This window comes from Notamacropus eugenii, chromosome 1, assembly GCF_028372415.1.
Source record: "Notamacropus eugenii isolate mMacEug1 chromosome 1, mMacEug1.pri_v2, whole genome shotgun sequence".
NCBI lineage: Eukaryota > Metazoa > Chordata > Mammalia > Diprotodontia > Macropodidae > Notamacropus > Notamacropus eugenii.
In genome coordinates, this window is record NC_092872.1 from 500,758,462 (window position 1) to 500,785,823 (window position 27,362).

Here is a 27,362-nt window from a genome sequence, read left to right on the forward strand (position 1 = left end):
TACATCACCGTAATTTTCCCCAGTATCCTACCCCTTCCCTCTCCTGTAGAACCATCCCATATAACAAATGGGATTTTTGAAAGAAAAAAAAATCAATGTAAAAAAAGTCTGCAAAAATGTGCAATTTTCAATGCTTATGGACCTTCCACACCTGCAGAGGAATTGGGTATCGTAGGTCTGTCTTCTCATACCTCTTCTTTCCATCCATGTTTGCTGCTTATGATATTGCAACATTCACTTTTTTGTGTGGTTTTTGCTGTTTTACATTGTTGTGATGGTGCATATTATTTCCTTGACCTTGGTTATTCCATTCTGCATCAGTTCACGTGGATCTCTCGTTGCTTCTCTGTATTCATCATAGACATTATTTCTTACAGAACTGTAATATTCTATTATATTTATGTAACATTTGTCTAGCCATTCCCCACTTGATGGGTATCTACTTTGTTTCCAATTCTTAGCCATCACAAAACATGCTGCTCTAAATATTTTGGTGTACGTAAGGACATTCTTCTTATCAATGGCCTTCTTGGGGAATCACTGAGTCAAAGAATATGGACATTTTATTTGCATAATTCCAAATTGCTTTACAAAGTGGTTGCATTGATTCACAGCTCCACCAACAATGTTTTAATTTTTTTTCTAGGCTGATCTTTAATATTAAGGTCATGTATCCATTTAGAATTTAATGTGGAATATGGTATAAAGTGCTGCTCTAAGCCTAAATTCTACCAGATTACTTTTTAATATTCCCAGCAGTTTTTATCAGAGAGGTTTTTTTCTTTAAGTAATTTATGGTTTGGGGTTTATTGAACAGTGAATTATTTAGTTCTATTGTGTCTGCTGGTTGTTTGTTCCATTGCTCTATTATCCTACTTTTTTTAACCAATTTGAGATGGTTTTCAATGATTGCTACTTTACATTGTAGGTTTAAGATCTAGAAGTGCCATTCTCACTTTGTCTCTGACTCTTTGTTATTTCCCTTGAAATTCTAAGTCTTTGTATCTTTTATTATTTTATCAAGTGTCATAAAGTATCCCTTTAATAATTTGATTCATAGTATTAAAACTACAAATTAACTTTGGTAATATTATCATTTTGATTATATTTACACAGCCTACCTACCCATGAGCAGAAAACATTTTTCCAGCTATTAGTTATTCTTTATTTCTATAAAGTACATTTTGTAATGAATCTACACACATATTTTGCATGCTTTGGTAGATCGATTCCCTAGATATTTCATTCATTCTGTAGTTAGTTGGAATGAGGTTTCTCTTTCTGTTTTTGCCTCTTGGATTTTATTAGCATATAGAAATGCTATTGATTTTTGATGGTTTATTTTGCAGCTTGGAACTTTGCAAAGATACTGATTTTCTGAATTAGCATATCTGCTTATTCCCTAGTGTTTTCTAACCCTATCATATCCTCAGCAAATAGGGATATTTGTATCTCTTCTTTTCCTGTCTTTACACTTTCAATTTCTTTCTCTTGTCTTTGCTTTACTCCTATATTTGCTGAGAAAGGTTCTGATGCATCCCTGTTGCATACTGCTTACTTTTGCCACCTTTTTTTTTTTTTTGATAAAGGCAAAGTTCCCTCTATCCCTGTTTTGTAGAGCTTTTTAGCACAGATGAGTATTGGACTTTGTTGAGGACCTTTTATGCATCTATTTAAATAATCACGTGGTTGTGACTATTTTCATTCTTAATATGGTAAATAATATTGCTTTTCCCCTCATTTTGAATCTTCCTTTCATCCTGGTATAATAAATCTACCTTGGTCATAATGAATGATTGCTTGGATGAGGTGGACAAGATTTTATTTGAAGTTTTTGAATCTATATTCACTTGTGTTGTTGCTCTGTAGTTTTCTTGTGCTTTATCCTTTCCTGTTTAAGGTATTAGGCTTTGTGTGCTTTGGTAGATTGATTCTCCAGATATTTTATACATTTTTGTCAATATTTGGAATGAGATTTGTCAACTAAAAGTAATCTGCGGTAGGGTATGTTCTTTCTCAGTTTTGGAGAACAATTTCTGTAATTGTTCTTTTAAGATTTGACAGAATTGTCCTGTAAATCTATCAGAACCAGGATTTCCTTCCTCCTTCCCCCTAATTTGGTGGGTTTTTTACAGCTAGTTTTTTTCTTTTCTGACAGTGTATTAGTTAGTTAAGATCTGTAGTTGGTTTTCTGTTGAATTGGCCATTTTATATTTTTGAATTCTTTTATTTTGTTCTTGTTTTGTTAGCATAGTAAGTTCTGATAATTTATTACTTCTGTTCTTATTGTGCTTTTACTTTGTTTCCTGTTTTGTTGATTTGATTTTTCTGTCCTTTTTTTAATCAAAATGACTAAAGGTTTGTCAATTCTGTTATCCTTTTAAAAAGTTACTTTCAGTTTTATTTATCATTTGTATACTGTTTTTGTTTCCAGATTATCTATTTCTTCTCTAATTTTTTGTATTTCTTCTTTAGTGATTATTTTAGGTTTTTTTATTTGTTGGCTTTCTAATATTTTTAAATGCATTGCATCATGACATCTTAAGAGTTGAAAGGAGCATCAAAGATCAACCCCTTTTTGAAAAAGAACCTCTTCTACAACATATTTGATTGTCTAGGGTTTGCTTGAAATGCTCCAGTGAGACGAAAGTCACTAACTTCCAAGATGCTTCATTTCACTTATAAATGGCTACAATCATTAGGAAAGTTTTCCTTACGTAAAGCCTAAATCTGCCTCTCATAAACTTTTATCCATTGCTCCAAATTGTTTCCTCTAAGAACAAAATGAACAAGTACAGATATAGCTTCATTTAAAAATGTAAAAAGCATGTTCTTAGCTTTAGGGTCATACAAAAACAGGTGGTGGGCCATATTATATTTGGTCCATGGGCTATAGTCTGTCATAAATCTTCTACCTAAAATGTGGTCAGAACTGAGTATAATACTCCAAATGTGGTCTTACCATGGAAGAGAATATTAGGATTGAACCTCAGTGAAACAGATCCTCACTAACCATCTTTCTCTAGTCCTAGAAACTTTGTTTCTCTTAATGTAACCCCAAAATCACATTAACTTTTGTTGACATCACCCTATTGAGTTTGTAGTCCAGTAAATTCTGTTTCAGAAAAACTGCTACTTACCCCAACCTTCATTATTATACATTTTCTGAAATTGATATTTTGGACCAATTCTAAGAATTTACATTCATCCCTATTATATTTCATCTTATTAGATTAGGCTTAACTGTATCTGCAACAATTCCCTGTTCTAATAGTCTAGTAACCTAGTCAAAAAAAAAAAAAGAAAGAAATGTTGGTGTGGCATGATCTGTAATTGATCAACAGCTTAGCTCTTTGTGATCACTATTTCCTTTTCTAGATGTCCACTACTAACCTTTAATAATACATTCTAGAATTTATACAAGAACTACTGTCAAATTTCCTTGCTTTCTAGTTCTCTTTCTTTTTTAGAAGATCAGGACAACTCTTGCACTTAGGTCCTATAGATTCTTTAAAAGATTGTTTTCTGTCTTTATTTCTACTATTTTCTAATGAACAAAAATAATTTTCTTTCCCTCCCACACTCTTTCCCCCTCTCCCTTCCTCCACTGTTGAGGAAATAAAAATAAAATCATTACAACAGATAGGCATAGTGAAGCAAAACAAATTCTTGCATTGTCCACATCCAAAACTATGTGTCCCATTCTGCTCCTGAGTTCAACATCTCTTTGTTAGGAGATAGGTAGTATGCTTTATCATCAGTCGTCTGGAATCAAGATTGTTCTTTATATTGATCATAGTTCTGTTGCTTTCAAACTTTTGATTTGATTTTTTTTTTTGCTGTTTTGTTGTTATTTATAAATTGTTCCACTGGTTCTACTCACTTCACTCTGCATCAGTTCATATAAGCTTCCCAAGTTTCTTTGAACCCATCTCTATAGTCGTTTCTTACAGCACAATAGTATTCCATTACATTCATCTACCATAGTTTGCTTAGCCATTTCCCAATTGATGGACACCCTCCTAGTTTCCAGGTTTTTGACCCTACACACACAAAAAAGAGCTGCCTTAAATATTTTTGTACATATGGGGTCTTTTTCCCTTCCTTTGATGTCTTTGGATTAAAGGCCTAATAGAGACACCATTGGGTGAAAGAGTATGCACAGGTGAGTGGTTTTCTAGCATAGTTTCCTCTTTCTAATGAATAAGTCATAAAGAGTCATTCCCTCTCTATATTAGTAATTTATCTTTCATGTTACTTCTGCTTTGTCCTTTTGTGTATAGATATCTGTGGCTCTGTGTGTTCTTGTTGATTTATTTCTTGAATTTCTGTGAATTTGTTGGTGTCTTTACTACTATTCTTTCTAAATTGTGGTACTCTCCATGGTTTTGAATTTGGTATATATATGCAGGCAGTTTTTATTCCAATTCCCTTCCTTTTTGCTTTAAAGCCTTTTCTGATTAGATTTGCAAGACTCTAGACAAATACATACTTGCCAGCTCTTGTTAGATGCATTTTATCCCTGATCGAGAACTTGTCATTCCTGTATTTTAAGCTGTATTCTACCAATTTAATTCCATTTTCGACTGCTGTTTTCTGAACCATCTCTTCACTTTCCAAATCTGGTCTTCTCTTTTAAAGCCCTTGCTTTAATTGGCAGCTATGATGAAAACACCACCTATGCCCCTGTTATCCAAGGTTCCAAATTCTCCATCAATGCTTTCTAGATTCTTGATGTCAGTGCAGTGTGCACCTACAAATCACCAGAAGTGGGCGTAGTCATGTGGTTTGACAAGGCTTGAGGAGTTCTCTGATCTTGAATCCATACCACAGCAAGAGATCACTATCCTTCAGTGACAACCATAATGACATACCATATTTCCTCCAGTTATTCCTAGACAATCTCTCTTACCTGAAAACACATATGGTTTCATATCTTCATTTCTTGGAGAATAAGCATCTGCTACCTCCTCACAGAGTTCAGCTTCCTTCTCTTTGGGAAGAACCTCATAGCTATTGTTTAGTTAAAAATGTTCAGTTATCTGTCTTGCCTTTTTCCACTGTGTCACATTCATTGCTGCTTCTTATCCCTTCTCTTCTCTTTCTTCACATCAAAAGCCCTTCTCCTGATTTTTAAGAAACGCTTTTTCCTCTCTGAAAACCTGGAGACTGGAGAAGCATTTTTTTTAAAGCTTTTACAAAGACATATTTGCTTCAAAGATATAGCAAGAACAAACAAAGAGCCAGACCTGGTGATACACGACTGTCATTTCTACTATTGGGGAGGCTGAGGCTGGTAGATTACTTGAGCTTAGGAGTCCTGAGATAAGTTGGTCTGATGTCTATGCTAAGGCTAAAGGGGATTGCTGGGAGTAGGTTGCTGCCTAAGGAGGGCCAAACTGGAGCAGGCCAAAGCTTCCATACAATTCAGTAGTGGTGGTATTGGGTCTGTGAGCGACCACTGCACTTCTAACCTGGGTGAGAGAGGGAGACCCAGTTTCAAAAAACAAACAACAAATTTAAAGTACAGACATTTGCCCCTGACATCTTGAGAACACACTGTTGGCTCAGTTCCTACATTGGCCTCACCAAGTTCATACCCAGATGCACTCTGCTAAATAATTCTTGTATCATTTACCACCAACCTGGGTCTTGAAGGTCACTCCTTGCTCCTTAGGGCATCAATGCTATAGTGACTGAAAGGTCATGCTGTAGAATGCTGGAGTGCTGGATTCCCTTCCTGAACTTTTGTTTGGGCTTCCCTCCCTTCATGTAGTGCCCGGGGCGACTCCGGGGCCTTCGCCTTCTACTTACCTATCCCCGGTCTTCGGACGTCTCCGGTCCCTCTCCCGGTTGGGGGAGGGCAATAAACAGGCAGAGCACCCGAAAGGAGTTGCAGTCAGCAAGCTTTATTGCGTTTCCTCTCCTCCAGCTCTCGTGGACATCCCCTTTTATTATCCCCTGTCTCCTCCCCCGTACCTCCCATGGGCGGGCGAGCTCCTCCCAAGTGCCTCCCCGTGGGTGGAGCCAGCCTGTTACCAGGGCCATCCCAGTACCCCACAAGGGGGCAGGTTCGGACCCTCAGGCGTCTCACGGTCCTCACGGGGGACCCTGGTCCAGAGCTGTCCCCCAACAATGTAGAACAGAAAAGAATAAGTTCAGAAGCCAAAGACCAAGGCCCATTTTTCAGTGCCACATGGCCCTGAGGGGAGAAGGACCCAAGGCCTGCAAATATTTACAAATAAGATTTATACAGGGTAAATTGGAAGTAGTCTCAGAGGAAAGGGACAAAGATTTAGGAGTTACTTTTCTTGCAGAAGGTGAGACTTTAGATGAGATTTAAAGGAAGCTGGGGAGGCTAGGATGTGGAGATAAGAAAAGAGAGCGATCCAGGCATGGAACTGCTCAGAAAATGGAAATAGCCAATGAAAATCCTCAGACCCTTATATCATGATCTCCCACTGCGTACACGATGCAAGAATCCAGAAATGAACAGAGAAGCAGAAAGGACTAAGGCAAGTGAGAAACATATGAGCCCTTTTACTTTTTCTTCTTGAAGAGATAACAACTTGTATTTTTTAAGCACAAATAATAGACATTTGGTCATGGCAGAAATGCAAAAATCACACACTATACAGGTCTCATAAAGATCTTCCTGTCCTCTTGTTGAAGTGAGCTCCTCAGTCCTCTATCAGTTTTGCCAGTAGCTGCCCTGAAGCTCTCCTGTGGCTAACTGCTTTTGAGGAGCTTTACTTTCCTTTTTGCCAGTTCAGCATCTCCTTAGCTCCGTACTAGTACCTAGAAAACTATATCCAACTTCCCTTCCCTCTTCTTATTAACATCTTAAACTGGCTTACTTCAGTCAGTCAACAGCATTTATTAATGACTGAGGATACAAAGAAAGGCAGAGAATAGCCTCTGCTCTCAAAGAGCCCAGAGTCTGATGGGGAAGGCAACATGCAAACAACGATGAACACTAGGGCACTAAGATTAAAGAGAACCTAGGAAATCTATTTGAAGAAGATGGGACTTTAGATGTGATTTGAAGGAAGCCAGGGAGGCTAGGAAGTGGAGATGAGAATGGAAAGACTTCCAGGTGTGGTAAAGAGCCACTGAAAATACCCAGAGGTGGGAGATGGAATGATTCACAGAATTACCAAGGTGGAAGAGAAATGAGAGCACATGGAGTCTAATCTGTACCTGAACTGGAAGTCACTCCTATAACATACTCCTCATCCTCCTCCCCATCCTCCTCCCCATCTTCCTTGTCCTCCTCCTCCTCCTCTTCATCTTCCTCGTCCTCCTCCTCCTCCTCTTCGTCTTCCTCATCCTTCTCCTCCTCCTCTTCGCCTTCCTCGTCCTCCTCCTCATCCTCCTTATCCTCCTTCCTATCCTCCTCCTCATCCTCCTTCCTATCCTCCTCATCCTCTTCCAGCTTGAATCCTTTTCTTCCTTGTTTCTCCTTCCTAAGTTCATCCGCTTGAGTGTCCTTCTTCCTTCTGCTGGAATTTTCTTTCACCTCAATTCCTTCTCCTCCAGTAACTTACTCTGATTGACCCTAGACATAGATTTTGTAGAGTCAGACTTGGCTCAATGTAAATTTAAAACTTCCTAACAATTAGCATTATACAAATTGAAACATGGTGCCTCAGTAGCTCTTGGGTTCCCCAACGTTGAAGGTCTTCAAACAAAGACTGAATGACCACTTGTTGGGTTTGTGAGAATTTTTGTTCATGTATATGTTCATATTCAATATGAAATAAATGTATAAATAGTACTTTTGAAGTCCCTTCCAACTCCAAGAGTCTATGATTATACTGAGCCATGGTCTGCCTTAAAAGAAGTTCTGCCCCTTAAGGTGAGAAAAGAGTAACTCAGTGGTCTGAGATGATGCCCTTCCCCTCAAGAAAGGACATGAGACAAGGTTCTCCTACCTAGCCTCAAGTCTTAGAATTTGAAGTCTTAACCCCTGGTCTCTAGAATATCCCTGGGCATTCCCACTTTTTTTCATTATTACTAACCCCTCTTTCATGATGATTGTTAGATGTCTACCCATTCTAGTCCCTCTGTCTGTTCTCCAGGCCTGAAGCTGAGCTAGGGGTCATCCTCATCTTTCCCCAGCTGCACGTACTACAAAATCAAATGCTTAGGGTTTTAGGATGCTGTTGCTCCCTTCATATGGGAGAGTTCTCCACCCTCCATCCCCATCTCCCCATCCCATACTCATTTGCCTTTGTGGCTTGGGGCAAAACAAGGAGTTGGGTAGGGGCAGGAACTGGGCTGATGAGGTCCCTCTGGCTGTCCAGAACTTAGGCCTCCTGGAAATGTACTGGCCCCAAAAATAGACATATTTTAAAAATAACTTGGGCTGGGTTTTTGTTTTGATTTTTTTTCTTTTTTTTTCCCCTTGCTCTTTATAAATATGCAGCATTAGGAAAAGGTCAGGGCTGAAGGGGGAAGAGGGAAGGGCTGTGAGTAGAAGCAATAGTTCTAGGCCCCTTAGCTTAGAATTTGGACAGGGGGCATCCTCAGTACTACCTACTGTCCTATTCACTAAACTTCCCCACCCCTGTCCCTAAAGCAGAGGAGCCTTGCCATTGGGAAAGACGCCCTGGTGAACTAAGTATGGGGTTCTCTTAGGGTGTAGCTGGTGTAGTTGCAGTCATAGGTTAAATGTTCATATGGGGGAGGAAATGCTCAGCGTGTAGGGAATGAAAAAGTCCCAGAGAACAGAGAAGTTTCCTATGGGAAAGGTCCTCATAGGATAGAGCAGTTATTTCTTCTTATGCTGCCTCCCTAAATTTCCTAATGGAAAGTATTATAAAATGCTCTCTTTCCCCTAACCCACTCCTGCTTAATCATGTAATATGGGTGAGGGAGGCAGAACATCAGGGACACAAGATTTACCCTCCTTTAGAGCCATTTCCTGACCTGAGTTGGATAGTTTGGTCCATGTTGTTAAGAGGAGAATAACCCATTCCAGTGAACAAACCTTTTTCTCTTTCATCCTTACTTTCTGCTTTCTGAAGGGTGAGGGGGGAGAGGTTCTATTCTCTGGGTATCCTGCCTAATCTGTATCTCTTGGAGTCAGTGTTTGTGTAAATGCTCTAAGCTGGGAAATATGTAGCTAGAGAGGCAAGCCAGGGCCTTTCAGTGGGTGTGGCTAGCATTGCCACAGCCATAGAACCAATGTGGGGATGGGGGAGGCTCCCACAGCTTTGGTGGCTGTCTTTCTGAGGGTAGGAAGGGATTTATTCTGAGCCCTAGATGTCCCATCTGGAAGCAGTTTAATCTTTCTGGCACCCCTTACCCCCTCACCCCAGGAAGCTAAGGACTGAGGATATATGGGGGTAGCAGAGGGGCACATCAGTGCGTTCTATGGTAGGGCCCTCAGGAATACCTTAGGTAGAACTAGACAAACACATTGATAGTCATTTGTACTGTGTCTCTAGTCTCCTGGGAGACAGCAGGAGGGTTTCATCAGTGCCCATCTCCATTGCTTCCCCAGGGAGCTTCCCCTCCCTCAGCTGAGTTTGTGCCAGTCTCTGGTGACCTTTCCATGGTGTATGTTCTGCAAGTTGGATGCAGTGGTTAGAAAACATGTGCATTTGGATTGCACCAGGACTTTTCTCTACAGAATGACCTACCAGGGTCAGGGGTTGGGCAGAGTTTTCAGTCCCCCGTGCCTTACCCTAGGACCCCTAGTTGGCCAGGCCCAAATTCAACCCCCCACCTCCCAAGGGGACCAGCCTGGGGTGGAGCTGCCAAAGGGGAATGGAAAAAAACACCAGATCAGATCAGACTGGCATGTGAAAAGCTTCTCCTCCTTCCCTCCTCCCCTATCCCCATCCTGGCCCAGGCCCTATTGGGAAAAGCTGGTCTGGATTGCACACAGACCTAACCAGCTCTGCCTGGCTTTGACTTTGTCCCTGAAAGCTCCTGGCTGCCTGGGAAGACAGTCTGTCCATCCCCCACCCCCTTCTCCAGACCTAAGAGCAAGAGGACACTCAGCCCTTTCCCAGCAGTGTTGCATGAATGCCCCTTTCAGGCTGTGGGGTTGGAAAGTATGGTCTTTCTTCTGAGTAGGTACCTGATTGTCCTGATCTGGTAGCCCCCCTCTTCAGGGCTATTTACAAAATATTAATAGCCAAAGGGATTTCCGCGATCATCTACTCTAACCTCCTCATTTTACAGATGGGGAAACTGAGGCCCAGGGAGGAAGATGGACTCATCATTGCTCACACAGCTGGCAAGTGGCAGAGTTGAGGTTTCAAACTCAGGCCTTCTGACTCCAAATCATGTTTCTGGCTCTAGGTTTTAGCCCCTGGACTAGACTTTATATAAACTCCTAGAAATCCCTGTTTATAGACCCAGGGAAGTTAGAAGCTGGCTAGAGCTAGGTTGGTTAGAGCTGACTAAGAACAGCATCTGCCAACCCCTAAAGCTCTTGGGTTTTCACGTGAGACAACACTGCCTTATGAAAGGTGGGGAACAGCCTCCCCTTGGGATTGATTCTTTCACCTTGGCCCTGATGAAGGGACAGCTAATGTCAGCCACCATAGACAAATGGCAGAGTTGGTAAGAGCCTCAGAAGTTGTTCAGTGGAAATCTGTTAGATTTGGAGTCTAATTTGGAGCTTTGATTAGACTCACTCTGCAGCACAGGGCAAATCATTTCAACTCTCTGGGCTTGTTTCCCCATCGATATAATGGCAGGTTCACAGTGTGATCTAAGACCTGCTAGTTCTCAATGCAATGATAGTAAATTTGATGACAACCTCTAGTCATCCACTCCATCACCTACATTTTACAGATAAGGAAGCTGAGGTCCACAGACAAAACATGATTTGCCCAAGGTCACACAACGAATTTGGGGCAGAATTGTAGGAATTTGTTTTTTTTCTGCTATACTTGATTATAATAAGAATTTTTGTTTTCTTTCCCAGTGTGGTTTGGGGAGAGAAGACTTTTCTTTTGAAAAAAAATATCAGGTAGCTCTAGGTGGCGTCATGGATACAGCACTGGCCTTGCAGTCTGGAAGACCAAAGTTCAAATGTGACCTCAGACACTTACTTGCTGTGTGACTCTGAGCAAGTCACTTAACCCTGATTGCCTCTGAAAGAAAAAAATATAAAATTTAATTTAAGAAAAATTAGGGTAGAGTCAAGACTGGAACCTGTGTGGTTGGAATGTCCAGGGAGGGAAGAACCTAGCTTCTGTGTCAACTAAAGGAAAGGAGTAAAGAGGTAAGGGCTTTACTGAAGGGTCGTGGAGAGGGATCAAAGAAGGTTTTAATTTCTGGGGCCTTCTGGAGAGATAGTAATGGGGGTAAATATGAATATCTTCATCCTTACCTCTACATACCCAGAAAGGTACTCTGCCTCTTCTTTGAGCCCAGGGCCACTTGATGGGGAGAGGGAGAAGGGAAGAGAATGAGCATTTATATGGTACTGATTCTGTACCAGGCACAGTGATAATTTACAAATATTACCTTATTTGAGCTTCACAACAACCCTGCCCTCTAGGTACTGTTACTATCCCCATTTTACAGTGAGGACACTGAGGCAAAGAGAGATTAAGAGACTTTCCCAGGATTACACAACTGGTGTCTTAAGTGGGATTTGAACTCAGGCAATCCTGACTTCAGGCCCAGTGCTGTGTTCATTGCAGCACTGTAGAGCTGGGGCTTGAGCCCTCATTTTGTGACTCACAAGTCCAATACTCTTTTGACTATCCCATTTTGCTCATCCCCTCTGTTTAATTTTGTGTTTTTCTGTGATCTGATTCTGTGTCTGTCATCTGTGTGTCTGAGCACTCCGTTGCATGTCTGTCCTCATTTTGAGGATGTACTCCCTTTGGCAGAGCAGAGAGACCTCCCTGCCCTCCCCCACTTTTCCCCCACCCCACCTCCTGATCACTATGGAATCCAAACCCAAACACAGTAGCATACAGAGGGAGGAAGAATAGCCTTTCTTCCCCTTGTAACTGTTTCTGTCAGTCCTGCTCTCTGGAATCCAGCTCCTTCTGATATAGTTCTATAGATTTGTAGTGCAGATGGTACTGCTCATGGGGGAGGCTCTAAAGCCCTAACTTGGCAGAGTCATTATAGGGTAGAAGTGAAGCACCTAGACTCCAGGGGTAGGGGAGAGGGGGAGAGAGAGTTGATTTTGAGCTGAACATGGATTTAACCTCTCTTCTCTTTAATTTCCTCATCTAAAAACAAGGGAGTTGGACCAGGTGATCTCTAAGGTCCTTTCCAACTCATCCCATGATCTTGCACTGAAGTGTGTTTGAATGATTGAAAGAAAAGTCATTAAGCATTTACTATGTTTAAAGGACTGTCTTGCATGTCTTGACTTGAATTCAAATAAGCATGAAATGTGTGCCTATGCACACACATATATGTATGGGACAGCATGGAAATAGGTGCTTGAATAGCCAAAGGCTCTGATCCTGTGGGGATCTCAGTGTCTCCTGGCTTTGGAAGGTTAGACTTCCTCTTGATTTCATCTGAACCTAATAGATCAGGAGGCAGGTAACCTTCTCACTGCTTCCATCCTGTCCCCTGCCTGAGATCCAGGCTGCCCTCCTCATGGAGGCATGTGTGACGCAGGTCCTTGGAGATGTGAGGGATGGGGAGGCCACCCACCTCCCCATAGCTTGCCCCACTCAGGAAACAGGAGTCCACTCCCCTCTCGGGAAGAATCCTGCATCCTGTTCCATTCTTCCCAGAAGGAATTTTATTGGCAGGGCTATATAGACAGTTTGGCAAGTATGAACTCAGCCACATGCCAGGTGCTCTAGTATGCATAGCAGGGGTGAGAACATGGAGGCTGGAAGAGGATAATAGGATTGCAGATTTAGAGCTGCAAGAGCCTTAGGGACCATAGAGCCAGTCTCCCCGGATGGGGAGATTGAAAGACCAAGTGACTTGCCCAGGATCATATAGTAAATATCTGAGGCAGGATTTGGACTCAGTTGTTCCTGAATCCAAGGTCAGCACTCTGCCCTCTACCATTCTACCACCCCTAAATAACTGGGGTAGGCTTTATGGAGGAGGTTGGGAAAATAGGACTGAGAAGTTGTCCTTGTGAAAAAAAACATTTTACTTCACAGGGCAACATGCAAAAAAGAAGTCATTTCCCACCCTAGGCTTCAGTTATTCCTAGATATGAGACTCTGGCCCTTCTGCCCATATGTGGGGAGGAGTATGTGAAAAGAGGGCTGTGACTCTGGGAGGTTTGAGTGGGGGAGATCTCTGTCCCAGACTAGGAAAAATTCTGTGGTTAGTTCCCCAGTCAAATTCAGGCAAAAACCAAGCCAACCCTAGAGATTTAGGATAAAGGTATTTGGTTCCAAGGTTTTCCAGGGAGCGATCTCCCTCCATTTTCACCCCAAAGCAACCCCAGCCCTGAGGTCCCTCTTGGAATGAAGGAAGTTAAGGTGGGGCTGGGAACCTCCAGAGAAGCTGGATTCCTCCATAATTTGACCCAGGGGGCAGCAAGAGGGAGATAAGAAGGAGCTCACCTTCTCAGGAATGTAGTTTTGCTTAGTGTTCTGGGGGGAAGAATGTAGTGGGAGCCCCCTCATTCCCCACCCCCACCCTGAGCTCTAGAGAGCAGTGGGAATGGGGAATGTGGTGAGGGTGTGTAAAAGTCCTACTGCTAAAGGGATGGGAAGGACCCAAGAAAAGAGCTGCCCCATTCATCCTCCACTCCATAGGCAGTCACCTCACATCCTGCTCCTTCCAGTCACTAACAGAGCTGCTTTCTCTACTCTGAGGTCTCTACGGCTACAAAGCCTTAATCTTTCGTCGTTCTGAAAGTCCTCTAATTGTAAGGGGACAAGGCTGACATGGAGAGAAAGGGAAAGGGAGACAAAAAGCGCAAGATCCTGGAATGGGGTTTCAGACTTAGAACATCCAGAAGTGCCTTAGAAATAATCCTATACAAATCCCTTATTTTAGAGATGAGAAACTTGAGGCTCGGGACAAGGATGAGGCTTAGCACAAGTCACGCAAAGCGGAGAATTGAAACCCAAGTCCTCTGACTAATTATGATGTTCTTTCCATAGAATCACCACTGACTTCCTCTTTGAGGGATCTTGGTATAGTTTGAGAAGAATATAGATGTATAGGGGTGGTGGGGGTAGAATAAAGCAAGGATCTCCTTGCTCCTTCAACTCCAGTGATGCTTTCCTGAGAATGGAGACCCCAGAAGCTATCTTCTGGGAAGAGATAGTCTCAAAAGGAGAAAATTGCCTCCTAGAGGCAGAGCCAAATGACCCAGCTTCCCTAAGCCTATCTTTTGATTGGGCCAGAATCCACACTTGTCCAATGTTGCCCGACCTTGGAGGAGGTTTTCCTGGGGCATGTTGGGATTAGAGAAGGGCTAGATCCCCTAGCTCTGTGTCTCTGGCTTACCCAAGTCTTCATCCTAAGTGTAGGGGTGGGGCAATCTATGAACCTAGATGCTTAAGAACAGTCTCCTTATCAGACATTCTTCATCTAATAGATCCTGGAAGCTTTGGGCAGAGTACGATGGTACCCAACTAGAGAGATATAACTTTCTCTTTGGGGTAAAAATATTACTTCCCATTATTTGGGAAGAAAAAGGAGGATAGGTTTAGAGCTGGAAAGGACTTCTCTGGCCCAAATGCCTAGGGGAATATGGAACTCGGTGAAGAATTTATTCTCTAACAGTTTGTTCTTGCTGACTTCCATTTTGGGGCCAAATAAGATGATGTGCCTAGAATGGAAGACCCTGAGGATACTCCAGTTCCTTGGGTCTTTTACCCAGAGAGGAAAGGGGAGTCTGGATATTCTCATCCCCCTGGGGTGGGGATCCTGACCGCTTTGAACATGAGAGGTAATTTTTTTGGTTCAATGACCAGCCCTTTGGAGAGAGGGGGATGCTGAGTAGGCAAGGTGCCAACCTCTTCTCCATATCTCTCTCTCTCTCTCTCTCTCTCTTTCTTTCCCTCCCTCCCTCCCTCTCCCTCTCCCTCTCTCTAACACCAGGTCTTTTTGACAGGATAATGAATGGGGAGGTCCTCTGAACAAGCTAACTGCTTTGAGGAGGAGGAGAAAGGGATTCCAGCCAGGACTCCCCAGGCTTGTAAGATACTGGCTGATAGGCCCTGCTGAGTCTTCCAAAGCTAATGACTAAATTTGTGTGTGAATAATTTGGGCCACTTTTTTGTCTGTTTCCAGACTAGGACAAGGTAGGGCCTACTCAGAAATCCCTTCCTTTCCCTTCTTTCCATGATCCCCAAGGGTATTCTGTTCCTGCCTTGGTGACATCAGCCTCCAGTGTAAGCTATGGACTAAGCCCTAACCCCAGTCACAGACTAAGATGAACCCCCCCCCACACACACACTTTAGCAGTTTCACCTATGTGAGTTGTTCACAAGGGAACCAGGCCAAAGAGTTTGGGTGCCATCTATCTCTGATGCTAAGGGATAAAAGATACACAGTATATATGTATGTTGTAGAATGTCATCCTAGAAAGGAGATTAGAAGGTCATCTCACCCAGAAGTGTCACATGCCACCCACAACATTTCCAAATACAGCCACAGCCAGATTAAAATGTAGTTCCTATCTGATCTTAATGTGCTGGTGTATGAATTTAAAAAAAAGGAAAAATACATAAATGTGTGTGGTTTTCTAAGTCAATATGCAACCCACAAAGATCTCTAAGTATGGTGTAGCACCCCCTGTTTCTATTTGAGACTGACAATACTGATCTAGCCCTCATTTTACTGTTGGGGAAATGGAGGCCCTGAGAAAGGAAATGACTTGCCAAGGTTACCCAATAAATTAGTGCTGGAGCCAAAATTGTTCCTGTTTCTACTGTACTTCTTCAGAAAAATTGTCTGTTAAAGAGGGTTTCAGTGTGAATGAGATTACAGGTCTATCAAAGTATAAAAGAGACTATCTTATTAAATAGTATGTGTGCTACACCATGCCATGAGCAAGTCATTGGCCTAGGGTGCCAGATAGATAGAATGACAAAGTCTAGTAGAGAAATGTAAGTCTTTCAGGGACACTAACAGTCCAGAGTAATGAGAGCTGTCATATCATGGAATCAGTTTTAGAGTCTGAACAGCCATCCACTAAACCACCTCATTTTACAGAGGCTCAGAGAGGTAAATGGTCTGTCCGTGGTGACACAGATAGTGTCAGAAGCAGAATTTGGGTCTTTCTCACTTCAGTTCTATCTCTCTGTCTGCTGCTTCTGCCTCTTAAGTTATATACACAGCCTTGTTAAGGACCGGTGCAAACCTTTCAACCTTTCAGGGAGGAGGCTGATGAGTCTGGGGAAATACGGTAGCCAGGCAGGCATCACCCAGATACTCTTCCTTGAGGAGATACTCCACTCCCTTTATCGATTTCCTCACCTGCATTCCTTCTTTTGCAGCTTTTTCATGTGGCCTACGTCCTCATCAAGTTTGCCAACTCCCCGAGGCCAGATCTCTGGGTACTTGAGAGATCCACAGACTTTGGACTCACCTACCAACCTTGGCAGTACTTTGCCTGTAAGTAGACTCTAAACTGTGACCCTTGACAGGAGGGAGGGATATAATGGTGGAGGCCCAAGGGAAGTGGGACCTATTTCCTCAGGCAGTCTGGAGGGCAAAAATCCACTCTCTACCCTTTTTGAGGGGCTCTGTGGCTCCATGAACAGACCAATGACAAAGTGGGCATGGGAGATGCCAGAGAACTGCTGCTACACATCTCAGCTCTGTCAATCCACGATGCCTGGTATTTTGGCTCTCACTGTTGCCAAGACTGTGTTTATAGAGTAGGGGCCATACTGTCTGCTTCTTAGGTAACTGGGACAGTGGAGTATCTTTCACAATTCCCACCCTTACATACCTCTCCCAGTTTTCTTCTCTTTTCTAAATTGCTCACCTTGCTCTTCTGGCCTTTCTTACAGGACTGTCCTTTGGGAGTTCCGTGGTCTGGGCTTGACTTTGCCACTGGCCTGGGGCAATCATTTCACTTTTCTGGGCCTCAATTTCCTTATCCTTTAAAATGAAGGGTGTGGATTATAGTGCCTTTCCATTCTGTTTTAGGTCTGCTATGCTTTATTCTTAGATCTTTTCTGCTTCCTAAGTTCTATGCTGTAATTTTCCTTCCATATATGACATTTTATGTTCTCTGTTCTAAGGGTTCCTTTCATTTTAAATATTATTTATTCTAAGATTCCCTGCTACTTTGACTTCCATATTCTGTTTTAAGGTGCCTTATCATTCTGCTGTCCCATGTTCTAAGGGCCTTCCAGCTCTCTGCTCTAAATTCTGTTCTGGTTTGGACAGTATATGTTTTAAGATCCCTTTAAGCTATAATCTATAACGCTAAAAAACCCTATTCCTATAACTAGCATAACTGTAAACTTGGAGAATATTGCCTCTGCTGGCCTATACTTTCCCCCTTCTTTATCTTGATTTCCTCAGTCCCACCTCGAGGCCCTAGGGACCTCTTGTCTAGGAGGAAAACATAAATAAATGTCCTCCCTCTGAAATGTTCAAGGCTGAATAAGTTTTCCCTTTCAGGAGTGTTTCCATTTTAAGAGAAAAACCTGGAGATCATTACTTACACCTCGAGTTACAGTTTTGCCTGCACTTGCTTTATCTTCCTACTAGTCTATAAATCTGTGAGGGCCTGGACTGTATCATCTTTATCTTGAATCCTCCCCACTCTGAGCCTGATTGTCCTGTGCCTGCACACTCCTAACACATATATATCTCAAGAAACAAACTTAATTCACCCAAGATTTAGTACATACCTCTATGACCAAGGTACTCGGTATGTACAAAAGCACAAATGAAGCAGTCCCTGCCTGGGAAAGAATTTATTCTGCCGATGAAGTAGAGATGAGAATAATATAGGTTAAATTAAAGAGAGGGGCAACACTATCCACTTCAGGCCATAGGAAAGGCTTTCTGGAGGAGGTACCACTTGGCTTATAATTTTTCTCTCCTTCCCAGATTCTGCCCTCATACTAGGCACTTCAACATACATATTCACTCTCCCTCAAATACTCTAACCTCTTGGTTCCTCAGCCTACCTCGATGAGTTACCTCTACCCCTACATTTAAGTTCAATAATTCTGAAATCCACCTTTTTGTCTGAGCAACACGATGGGGCAGTAGGTAGAGTACCAGCCTTCGAGTCAGGAGGGCCTGAGTTCAAATTTGGCCTCAGACACTTACTAGCTGTTTTACCCTGGGCAAGTCACTTAACTTTGTTTGCCTCAGTTTCCTCATCTGTAAAATGAACTGGAGAAGAAAATAGCAAAATACTTCTGTATCTTTGCCAAGAAAACCCCAAATGGGATTATAAAGTCGGACATGGCTCAAAAACAACAAAATGGAATAATGATGCTCCCTTTAGAGATGCAAAAAATTTCAGCTTTGGATAGTTTGATTTTGAAATACTGACTAGATATGCAGCAGGTAATTCATTCAAGAGAAATTAATGTTAAAATATATAGATTTGGGAATCAGCTGTGTTGAGATGTTAATTGAACCCCAGGGGGCAGGTGAGATCACTAGTGGAGAAAGGAAAAAGAGATGAGAGTGACCTAAGATGGAAAACAAAGTCTTCCTTTGGGAAAGTCCAAATTGGGCTCCACCTTTTCATTGTGGCCATGTTGCTTTCTCAGTTTTTTCTGCCTTCCGGTGAATCTTCAGGGTTCCTAACTCTTCCTGACTCACCCATACCTTCTGTTCTCCTACAGCATCCAAGAGGGACTGCATTGAGAGGTTTGGACTTCAGACACTAGAACGAATCACCAGGGATGATGATGTCATCTGTACCACTGAATACTCTCGAATTGTACCTCTGGAAAATGGGGAGGTATTGCTCTGGCTGGTGGGGAGAATGGGAATATAGAGGGATATTTCAAGTGGTGCTAATGGAAATGGAAGGTATCAGGTACAGTCACTGGGTGGGGACTTAGGAGAGGGGGAGGGATGAGGGATAAGGGAAAGACCCCAGAGTGATGCAGTTGAAGGGTTAAATCAGCTGTGGAAAAGGTTTCAGAAAATCAGATACAAAAATGTCTCAGATCATAGACTTTAAATGATCCCCAAGCCCTCTTTGAGCTCTCTACTGAGGCACCAGGAGTAGCATCCTGTGTCTGCTGTAGAGATACTTGGAGCCCACACACAGACTCTCTCGAAAGCCCAACCTGTGTGCTTTTGTTTTTATTTGGCTCACTGCCTGAGTTCTTTTAGGCCCTGGCATATGGTTCTCTACTAGAGGCAGAAAGAAGAGGCACAGTCCTTTATTTGAGGGAATCTCCAGCCTGAGGGAGATTTAGTATCTGTTCTTGGGGGGACCCTACTCAGTGGGAAATAGTATGAGGGAGATATATGTCCTTGGGGAGTCTGTGACCTGAAGAAAATAGCACCAGCCCTTGGGGTTCCGTTAGGCTGAGAACTCAGTATCAGCCTTTGGGGAGTCCCGTGTATAAGTAGAAGGGAGCCCTTGTTTTAATATGTAGAGATAACCCTGCCCTTCCTTGGAGAGAGACAGAAATCATACAGATGCCCACCCAGGAGTATACATGTCTAACAGCAGCATTTGGAGCTATGGAGCTGAATGCAAATGGGCATACTTGGCCACCTCTGCTTCAGGTGCCCTGTGTCCTACAACTTTTGAACTTTCCTTTCAGATTGTGGTTTCTCTGGTGAATGGGCGACCGGGGGCCATGAATTTTTCATATTCTCCACTCCTTCGGAATTTCACCAAGGCCACTAACATCCGCCTTCGTTTTCTACGCACCAATACTCTTCTTGGCCACCTAATGGGGAAGGCACTACGAGACCCCACTGTCACTCGCCGGGTGAGCCTCCCACCCATAGTCTGGGGATATCTAGGGAAATTAGGATGTTCATATTATCCCCCAAGCAAGGAGACCACATGCTTGGTAACCAAGCAGCAGTTTCATGCCTGACTTGGATTTTCTGGAACAGTGTGCCAAGCTCAAATTGAAATGGATCCCTGTTGCTGGATATTGACTTAGAAAACCACAAATTAACATTATCTATGTTCTATAGGCCTTGAGTTTGGTACCTATTCTTTGGGAAACCTGTTGGATAAGTGATTTTATCAAAGTTATATCATAAGGACAGTGATAAAAACAGTATTTAAGCTTAGGGCTCCTAAGTCCCCACCTACAACTAATTTTGACAGACCAGTCAGTTATCACCCCACACCAAATACTTCTCTGCACTAGCCTTTGGGGAATTCTTGATCTGAAGAGGGAGACTGAACACCAAGCCTCGAGAAGTTACTTATTATAAACTTGGCCATTCAATTCTGCTGAAGGCCTAAGTTGTCCTTGCATTGGTGAATGGGAGGGCAACAAGGGAGATGCTCACCTGTCCCACTGTTACAGTATTACTACAGCATCAAGGATATCAGCATTGGGGGTCGTTGTGTCTGCAATGGTCATGCAGATGTCTGTGATGCCAAAGATCCCACAAATCCTTACAGGTAAGAAGATCTTGAGGTCATATTCGCCCTTTTCCCCACTTCTAGTATATATGTACACAAGTGTGTTTGCAATCAAAAGAACACTAAACAGGGAATAAAATAGCCTGGATCCAAGTCTCAGCTCCCCCACTCCCCCACTATGCCTATGCCAGCCTCTCATTTTCCCTCATCTGTATAATGGACTAATTCTTTCTGCTCAACCTAATTAACTTGTATGTTGGGAGGATCCAACATGAGAATATATGTAGTGTTTTGTATACTGCAAATCTTCCCTTCCTGTGAATGGGATGATTGTGTTTGTGTCTTATTATGTGGGTGTGTGTTTGTCCTCATTATACATCTGTATAAATGTTTGTGTGTATGACTGAGTGTCCATATGTGATGGATCAGTCATTTCCTCAGTGCTGGTCTGAACTGTCAGACAATCTCTGTTTTTTCCCCACCCATTTTGCTTCCTGTTTTTTCCCCATCCTGTCTGTTCTGTCCTTATCAGAGTCTATTTTCCATGGTTTAGGACTATTTATATGTTTGGGGAGATGATCTTGGAAAACTAATGGAAATCGAAAGGGGGAACCGCAGTGCTGGGACCATATCTGGGAATATAACTCCCTGGAAGCAGGGCGCTCCTTCAGACTGAGGTGGCCCCTTCCCACCACAGACTTCCAGAAATCAATCTGAGGGGGCTTGGAGCCAGGACAGATGAAGCCTGCAGAAGCTCCCACCCACGCCCATGTTCGGCAAATTAGACCCCTACACAAGCAGCCTCTGTTTCCAGTTACATCTCAGCAGCTGGAATGCGCCAGTCCTGGCCATGGGGGTGGGGAGGGGGGAGAATTTCTATATCATGGGCACAGATTTATTCTGGGCATCAACTGAAGGACTGCAGAGTTCTTACTGTTAAGGCCAAGTCTTAACTGGACTTTGGGAAGGGATGGGTGGGTGAGAAAACAACTTATTACTGATAGCAGGAACTGATGTCAGGGCTAAGAATGTGAGGATAGAGGTACTCAGTCTGGAGCGACTCAGGGTTTTCTAATTGGGTCCTATTTAGACTCCAATCTCAGTCCAACCCAGAATTTTTCTTTCTCTTAGCTCCTCTGGTCATGGAGGGAGCCAGGTCCCACTGTCTGCCTTTGCCAGTTTCCTGGCCAGGCATCCTGAGCTGTAGTAGTCCCCTGGTTTCTCAATTAAAGAAATCTCATAGAATCAAAGAATCTTAAAGTTGGAAGAGACTTTCAGTGTAACATCCTGCCCATACAGGATTCTTCTCTATCAGATCCCTTATAAGTACCTGGCTTCTGTTGTGGGACCTCCAGAGACACGGAGCTCATGGCCTCATAAGGTTAAAATCAGTCTGTTCTTGAGTATTCCCAGTGCTGATTCTTGGTGCCTGGGGTGCTAACCCAAGGCTGGGGAATTTTCTCAATCTCTCAGCTGATACTTGGTTGTTTATGTGTCTGGCAAGTGAGTAGTACCCAAAGATAATCCAAAAGCTACTCTACCTATTCCATTCAGCTACTTCTTACTCTTCCCCAACTGGAGGTGGTATATCTAACAGGGAATGGAAAGTGGGGGATGGAGAAAGGGATACAGCAGAAGCCAGATAGAGCTGTGGAGAGAGTGTTGGAGTTAGAGTTAATAGAGACCTTGATCCTGTTAACAGGTTTTTTACTGAGCCAGTCTCTAACCTGAGAATGCTCAGAGCTTCACAAAGCAGGCCTAGAGATGGGAGTACCCATAATGAAGTAGTTTAATTAACCACTTTCAGAGTAAGGAATGGTTTCCTAGCTGAAGTAAAAACACAGGTTATATACTTAAGTCACAAATGGGCAAGGAGGGGGAAAGGTGGATTACAAGCAGTCATTTTAGTGGTTTCCCATGAGAAACCCACAAGTCCCACAATACAACAATTTTGGAGTCAAGTCTTTGGGGGCCGTGACTACTTCCCCTAGAGTGCAGAATGAGAGTTCTGTGATGGGAATAGGTTCTGTAATCTTCGATTTGCTTCACTTGAGGTCCAGTGATTGTTAAGCATTGTCAAGTTTTGATTAATCAGTTTAAGCTGCATTGTGAGCTCTGATTCCCAAGCCAGAGAAGCAGCTCTTGAGAAAACTAAATTATTAGTATATTCACTACACATATTATACTGATTAATGTGAAAATTATAATTCCTTTCTCAATCCAAATGCTACCTACTCATGACAATTGTGTGTGTGTGTGTGTACTTGGGTACAAATTTAAAGTTTTTTACAACCTGGCCCCTTCCTACCATTCTAGTCTTTTTACACTTTAATCCTTCCATACACTCTGTAGTCAAGCTACATTGGTTAGTTTGCTGTTTCTTGAATAGGACATTCCCATCTCCATTTTCCATTCCTTTGCACTCTTTGTTCCCTATGCCTGGAATGCTCTGTCCCCTTACTCCCCTACTTCTTATATTTCTTTATTGCCTTCAAAACTTAGCTCAAGTTTTACCTTCTGCAGGAAGGTGACTCCAAGTCATACCAGATGGTAGTTCCCTTCCCTCTGAGATTATTACCTCCTGTGTATTCTTCAACATCTGTCTGTCTGTCTGTCTCTCTGTCTGTCTGTCTATCTATCTATCTATCATCTGTCTGTCTGTCTGTGAGTCTATCCATCTGTCTGTCTATCCATCCATCCATCTATCCATCTATTTATCTATCTATCCATCTATCTATCTCTCTGTCTATCTGCCTATCTTGAATGTACCTAGTTATTTACATGTTGTTCTCCCATCAGAATTTAAGCTCACTGAGGACAGGGTATACTTTTGCCTTTTTGTGTGTCCCCATTGCTCAGCATATATATAGTAAGTGTTTAGAAAATCCTTGTCAAATGACTTGAGTGTAAGGAATCTGACCCGGGGCCTCACTGATAATTGATTACATTCAGTTTTTCTGGGGATGCTGGCTCCTCTGTGGAACAGATTCAGGGAACCTTGTCCTTGACCCCAGAGCTTTCTTCCTTTATAGATTTCTGGACCTCACTTGATCTCTAATCACTGAATTCCCTTGACCTTCTTGACTCCTGGATATGCTTGAATTCCATGTCTTCAGACCTCTTACCTTATCACTAGTTACCTTTTCACATTCTCTTGGTCACTGCCACAGTCATTGTGTAATCATTGTGCTCAGCTCTAGGACCCCCTCCTTTTCCCTTTACTGTATCCTAGTCAACTTTGATTTAAGCAAGTCATTCACAAGGAAAAAGAATATAATCAGCTTAGAAATAATATGCCAGCATGAGGTAATTAGAAGTGCATGTATAAGATTTCTATCTAGCTAGTTGGGTGGGGGCTAACTTCTAAACTGTTCAGTTTAGCTAAATTTCCTGGGCTCCGTATCTTCTCTGGGTCTGGAGCTCACCAGCTCCTCTGCAGGTATAATCAGCCTTTTCAGCATCTGAGGTAACCATGGCCTCAGTGTAAGCAGTGTGAAATGATCCCTCAAAGCAACTTTGTAATTCGTGATATGAAAATGATACAAGTAATTAAGACAAATTTATTGAAGTGGGAGGGAGAATTATTACTATAATGGTTTAGGGGGTTACACTTCAGAACTGGAAGGCACCGTGGAGATTATCTAGTCCAGACTATTATTATTAGATTTGTGCACCTATGCTCTTTCTACATCACCAGAAAGCTGCCGGCCACTCTCTGTCCTCTGTCCAACACAACATATGGGGAGCTAGATGGTCTCTGGATTATTACTCTCTTGCTTGAGGAAGCTAACAGGGAGGATAAGAGAGAGGCTTGTCTTTAGGCTAAGGAGGGAGGAAAGGAAAAACCCTGGAGAGGGGATTCTCCAGGTTAAGGGAATGGGCCTGGGAATATTTCTTTATGGGAGGGAGGGAGACACCTGTTGGAGTACATGAATGGAGTGCACATATCAACATTTTGTACTTTTTAAATGTCACAGGACATATAAATAGGATGAAGTTCTAAGAGCTCCTCTCTAGTAAGGTTTGGGCTCTGTAGGATCCCCTAAGGATAATGCAGTCTTATATTCCAGAATGCCCATATACCATTACCTCATAACTTTGCTAGGACTCAATCAACAAATATTTAGTAAGCACCTACTGTGTGCCAGATACTATGCTAGGTGCTAGAGATATAAAGACAAGAAAGAACCAACACACCTCCCCCATCTCCCAGGGAACTTCCATTCCATCTGTTCACTACTCTGTAAAAATGAGGAGATCATAGGATTTAGAACTGAAAGGGATTGTTCAAAAGCACCTACAACCAGTTTATTTTACAGATTGGAAAACTGAGGTCCAAAGGACACAAATACCTTGAAAATTTTGCATGAGATGAGGGTTTCCAGTAACTTTGTCTTCCATATCTAGATCTATGATCCAGTGATCTTATGATTCCATCTCAGACACCAAAATTCCTTCTTTATGCTTATAAATTATTGAAGTGATTCCTTCAAGCTATGAAAATCCCAGGAGGCTACCCTCTGGAGAGGCAGTGTGGCATGGTGGAAAGAGTGCTGGATATCTATTCAGATCCTGCCTGGGCCATTCACTACCTGGATAAGCCTGAGCAAGCCCCCTTCCCTTTGGGACTTCAGTTATCTTATCTATAAAATGAGGGGGTCGATCCCTTTTGAGCCTTAGATCTATGAATTTCATGATCCTTACCATGTGTTGCCTTGGTTAAGTTACTTCTCTGGGCCTCAGTTTCCTCTTCAGTGAAATGGAGCAGTTAGACTAGAAGATGTCTGAGGTCCCTTCCACTTCTGAGTCCTATTCACTTTATTTTGATTCTACTTTCCCCTCCCCATTAGAGGTGACCTGGACCAGCCTTGTTCATTGATTTACTGTCCTAAATCATTCTCAGTCAATCAGGCAGCCTCCAGACTACTGCCAAGGTTGGGTTGCTCTGCTCACATTCCTGTGTAATCACTTGGCTGACTAGACATCATTCCTTCATTGGCCTAAATCAAGGAGGCGGAACTATTCTAGAATCTTAAAGCAGAGAAATATCTCAAAAATCATCTCATCCAACTCTTTCATTTTACAGGTGAGGATCCTGAGGTTTAGAGAGGCTTAAGGATTTGCCGTGTATGCAGGTCTGCTGGGATTCGAATGCAGGTCTGCTGGGATTCGAATCCAGGTCTTCCAGTTGCCTGCTCTTTTGCTATCCCATACTTCATATACAACATGAAAGTAGTTCCTACAACCGGAACACAAAATAATTATTCAGCCAGTTCATTTACCCTCGAGGTTTATAGAAGATAATTTCTTTCATTGTAGTGTGGGTGGTGCTTTTTTTTAAATGGATGATTCATTTAACCCTCAGATTTAGGAAAGGTTATAGTATCTTCCACTGATACTTCCTCCCCCTACACCCAAATACTTCCCACCCCCAGGCCAGGTAGCATTAGCTCAAATTCTGAGTGTCAGTTCCTCATCAACTTGCAGCTGTTCTGTTGAGTGAGTGGGCTTCCCCCTCTGGGGCCAACAGAAATTCTGTCTCTGTATTGGCCCCAGTGTCATGGGGCCATCTTTTCCCAGGACTCTGGCTGCCTCCCATCCTCAGCAGGATGCTTTTGGATTCAAAACCAAGAGATGTAGAAGCTCAACTCCCAGCAGCTGTTGGCTTCGAAGGAACAGAATCTAAACTGAGTGGGTTAGCCTGTAACTGGAGCCCCTGGGAACCCTCCAAGGGGCTGTAAGGTTCTGTACACCTCCTGTAGCTTAAGGCAGGATCTACCACTTTGGGTCAGGAGCAAAGGAAAGCTTCCTTCTCAATGTCCAGGATCATTAGCAGTTACCTCTCTGAAGTAGAGATTATGGGCTGCCTTCTTGCTTTCTGCTTTATGGATGGATAAACCAAGGACCAAGCTTGGGTTTCATTGCTTAGTTCCATGGTAATGGGGATGACTGTCTAGGGAGTGGAGTAGGTGAATGTAAACACCCCTGAACATTGAGTCTCAGGCTGATCTTCTAAAAGAGTGCAAGGAGGAGAGGGGTCTGGTCTTACATTTGTCTAGGATTTGGTGTCTAATGACCTTCCTGACTCCTAGGGATTAGTCCTAGGGAAGGCTAATGTTGGAGGCATTTGCTTTTCATGGGGCTAAGCACTCTATTTCTCAAGAACACGTCTTTAAGCTGTAGGAGAAATTGCTATGTGTAGGCTGAGGGACAAACTTCAGTAGGTTCTTCTGGATCTAGAATATATAAGGGATGGATTCTGGGCCCCACTGTCAAGTCTGAGGTCACATTCTTTCACTTGATGTCTGTTTTTTAGGCTGACCTGCTACCTGGTTTCTTCTGAACTCAATTTTTTTCCTAGACTAAATTGATTAGAGGGAGATTTTTTTTTTTAATTATTGGTATCACTTGTTTTTATAGAACATTTTCTAATGTATTTGCCCCCTTCCCAAAGAGTCAGTCCATAAAACACAGAATAAAAAGAGAAAAATAATTTAGCAAAATTTAAACATTATTCAACTCTGACATTGTATGAAGTGTTCATTCATCCCTGTAAAGAAAGGAGGAAAGTGTATTCTCATGTATCTTCTTTGGTCGTTATAATTTTGACAAGCTTGGTCATTATAAATTTGCAGCAATCAGTTTCAAGAAAGATTCTTTTTTAAAATTCAGTTTTATATTATTTTCAAGTCTGCATTCTCTTCCTTCTACCTCTTTCTCCTGACCCATTGAGAAAGCAAAAAAAACAAAACTCATTACAAACATGTATAGTCAAGCAAAACAAATTACCACACTGACTGTGTCAAAAAGAAAAAGTTCTCAATCTGTGTCCCTGAGTCTGTCACCTCTCTAACTGGAGATGAGTAGCGTGTTTCATCATGAATCATCTATAATT

The 27,362-nt window shown here is 42.6% G+C and overlaps 1 protein-coding gene across 1 annotated transcript in view; it reads left to right on the forward strand.

Moving 5' to 3' along the window:
• LAMA5 (laminin subunit alpha 5) overlaps positions 1-27,362 on the forward strand; it is a 122,740-nt gene that overhangs the window by 37,437 nt on the left and 57,941 nt on the right. Inside the window, exons 3-6 of the mRNA XM_072633357.1 lie at positions 16,419-16,536; positions 18,744-18,862; positions 19,683-19,853; positions 20,409-20,506. Of these exons, the coding sequence (XP_072489458.1) occupies positions 16,419-16,536; positions 18,744-18,862; positions 19,683-19,853; positions 20,409-20,506 (506 nt within the window). The remainder of the gene's footprint in view (positions 1-16,418; positions 16,537-18,743; positions 18,863-19,682; positions 19,854-20,408; positions 20,507-27,362) is intronic.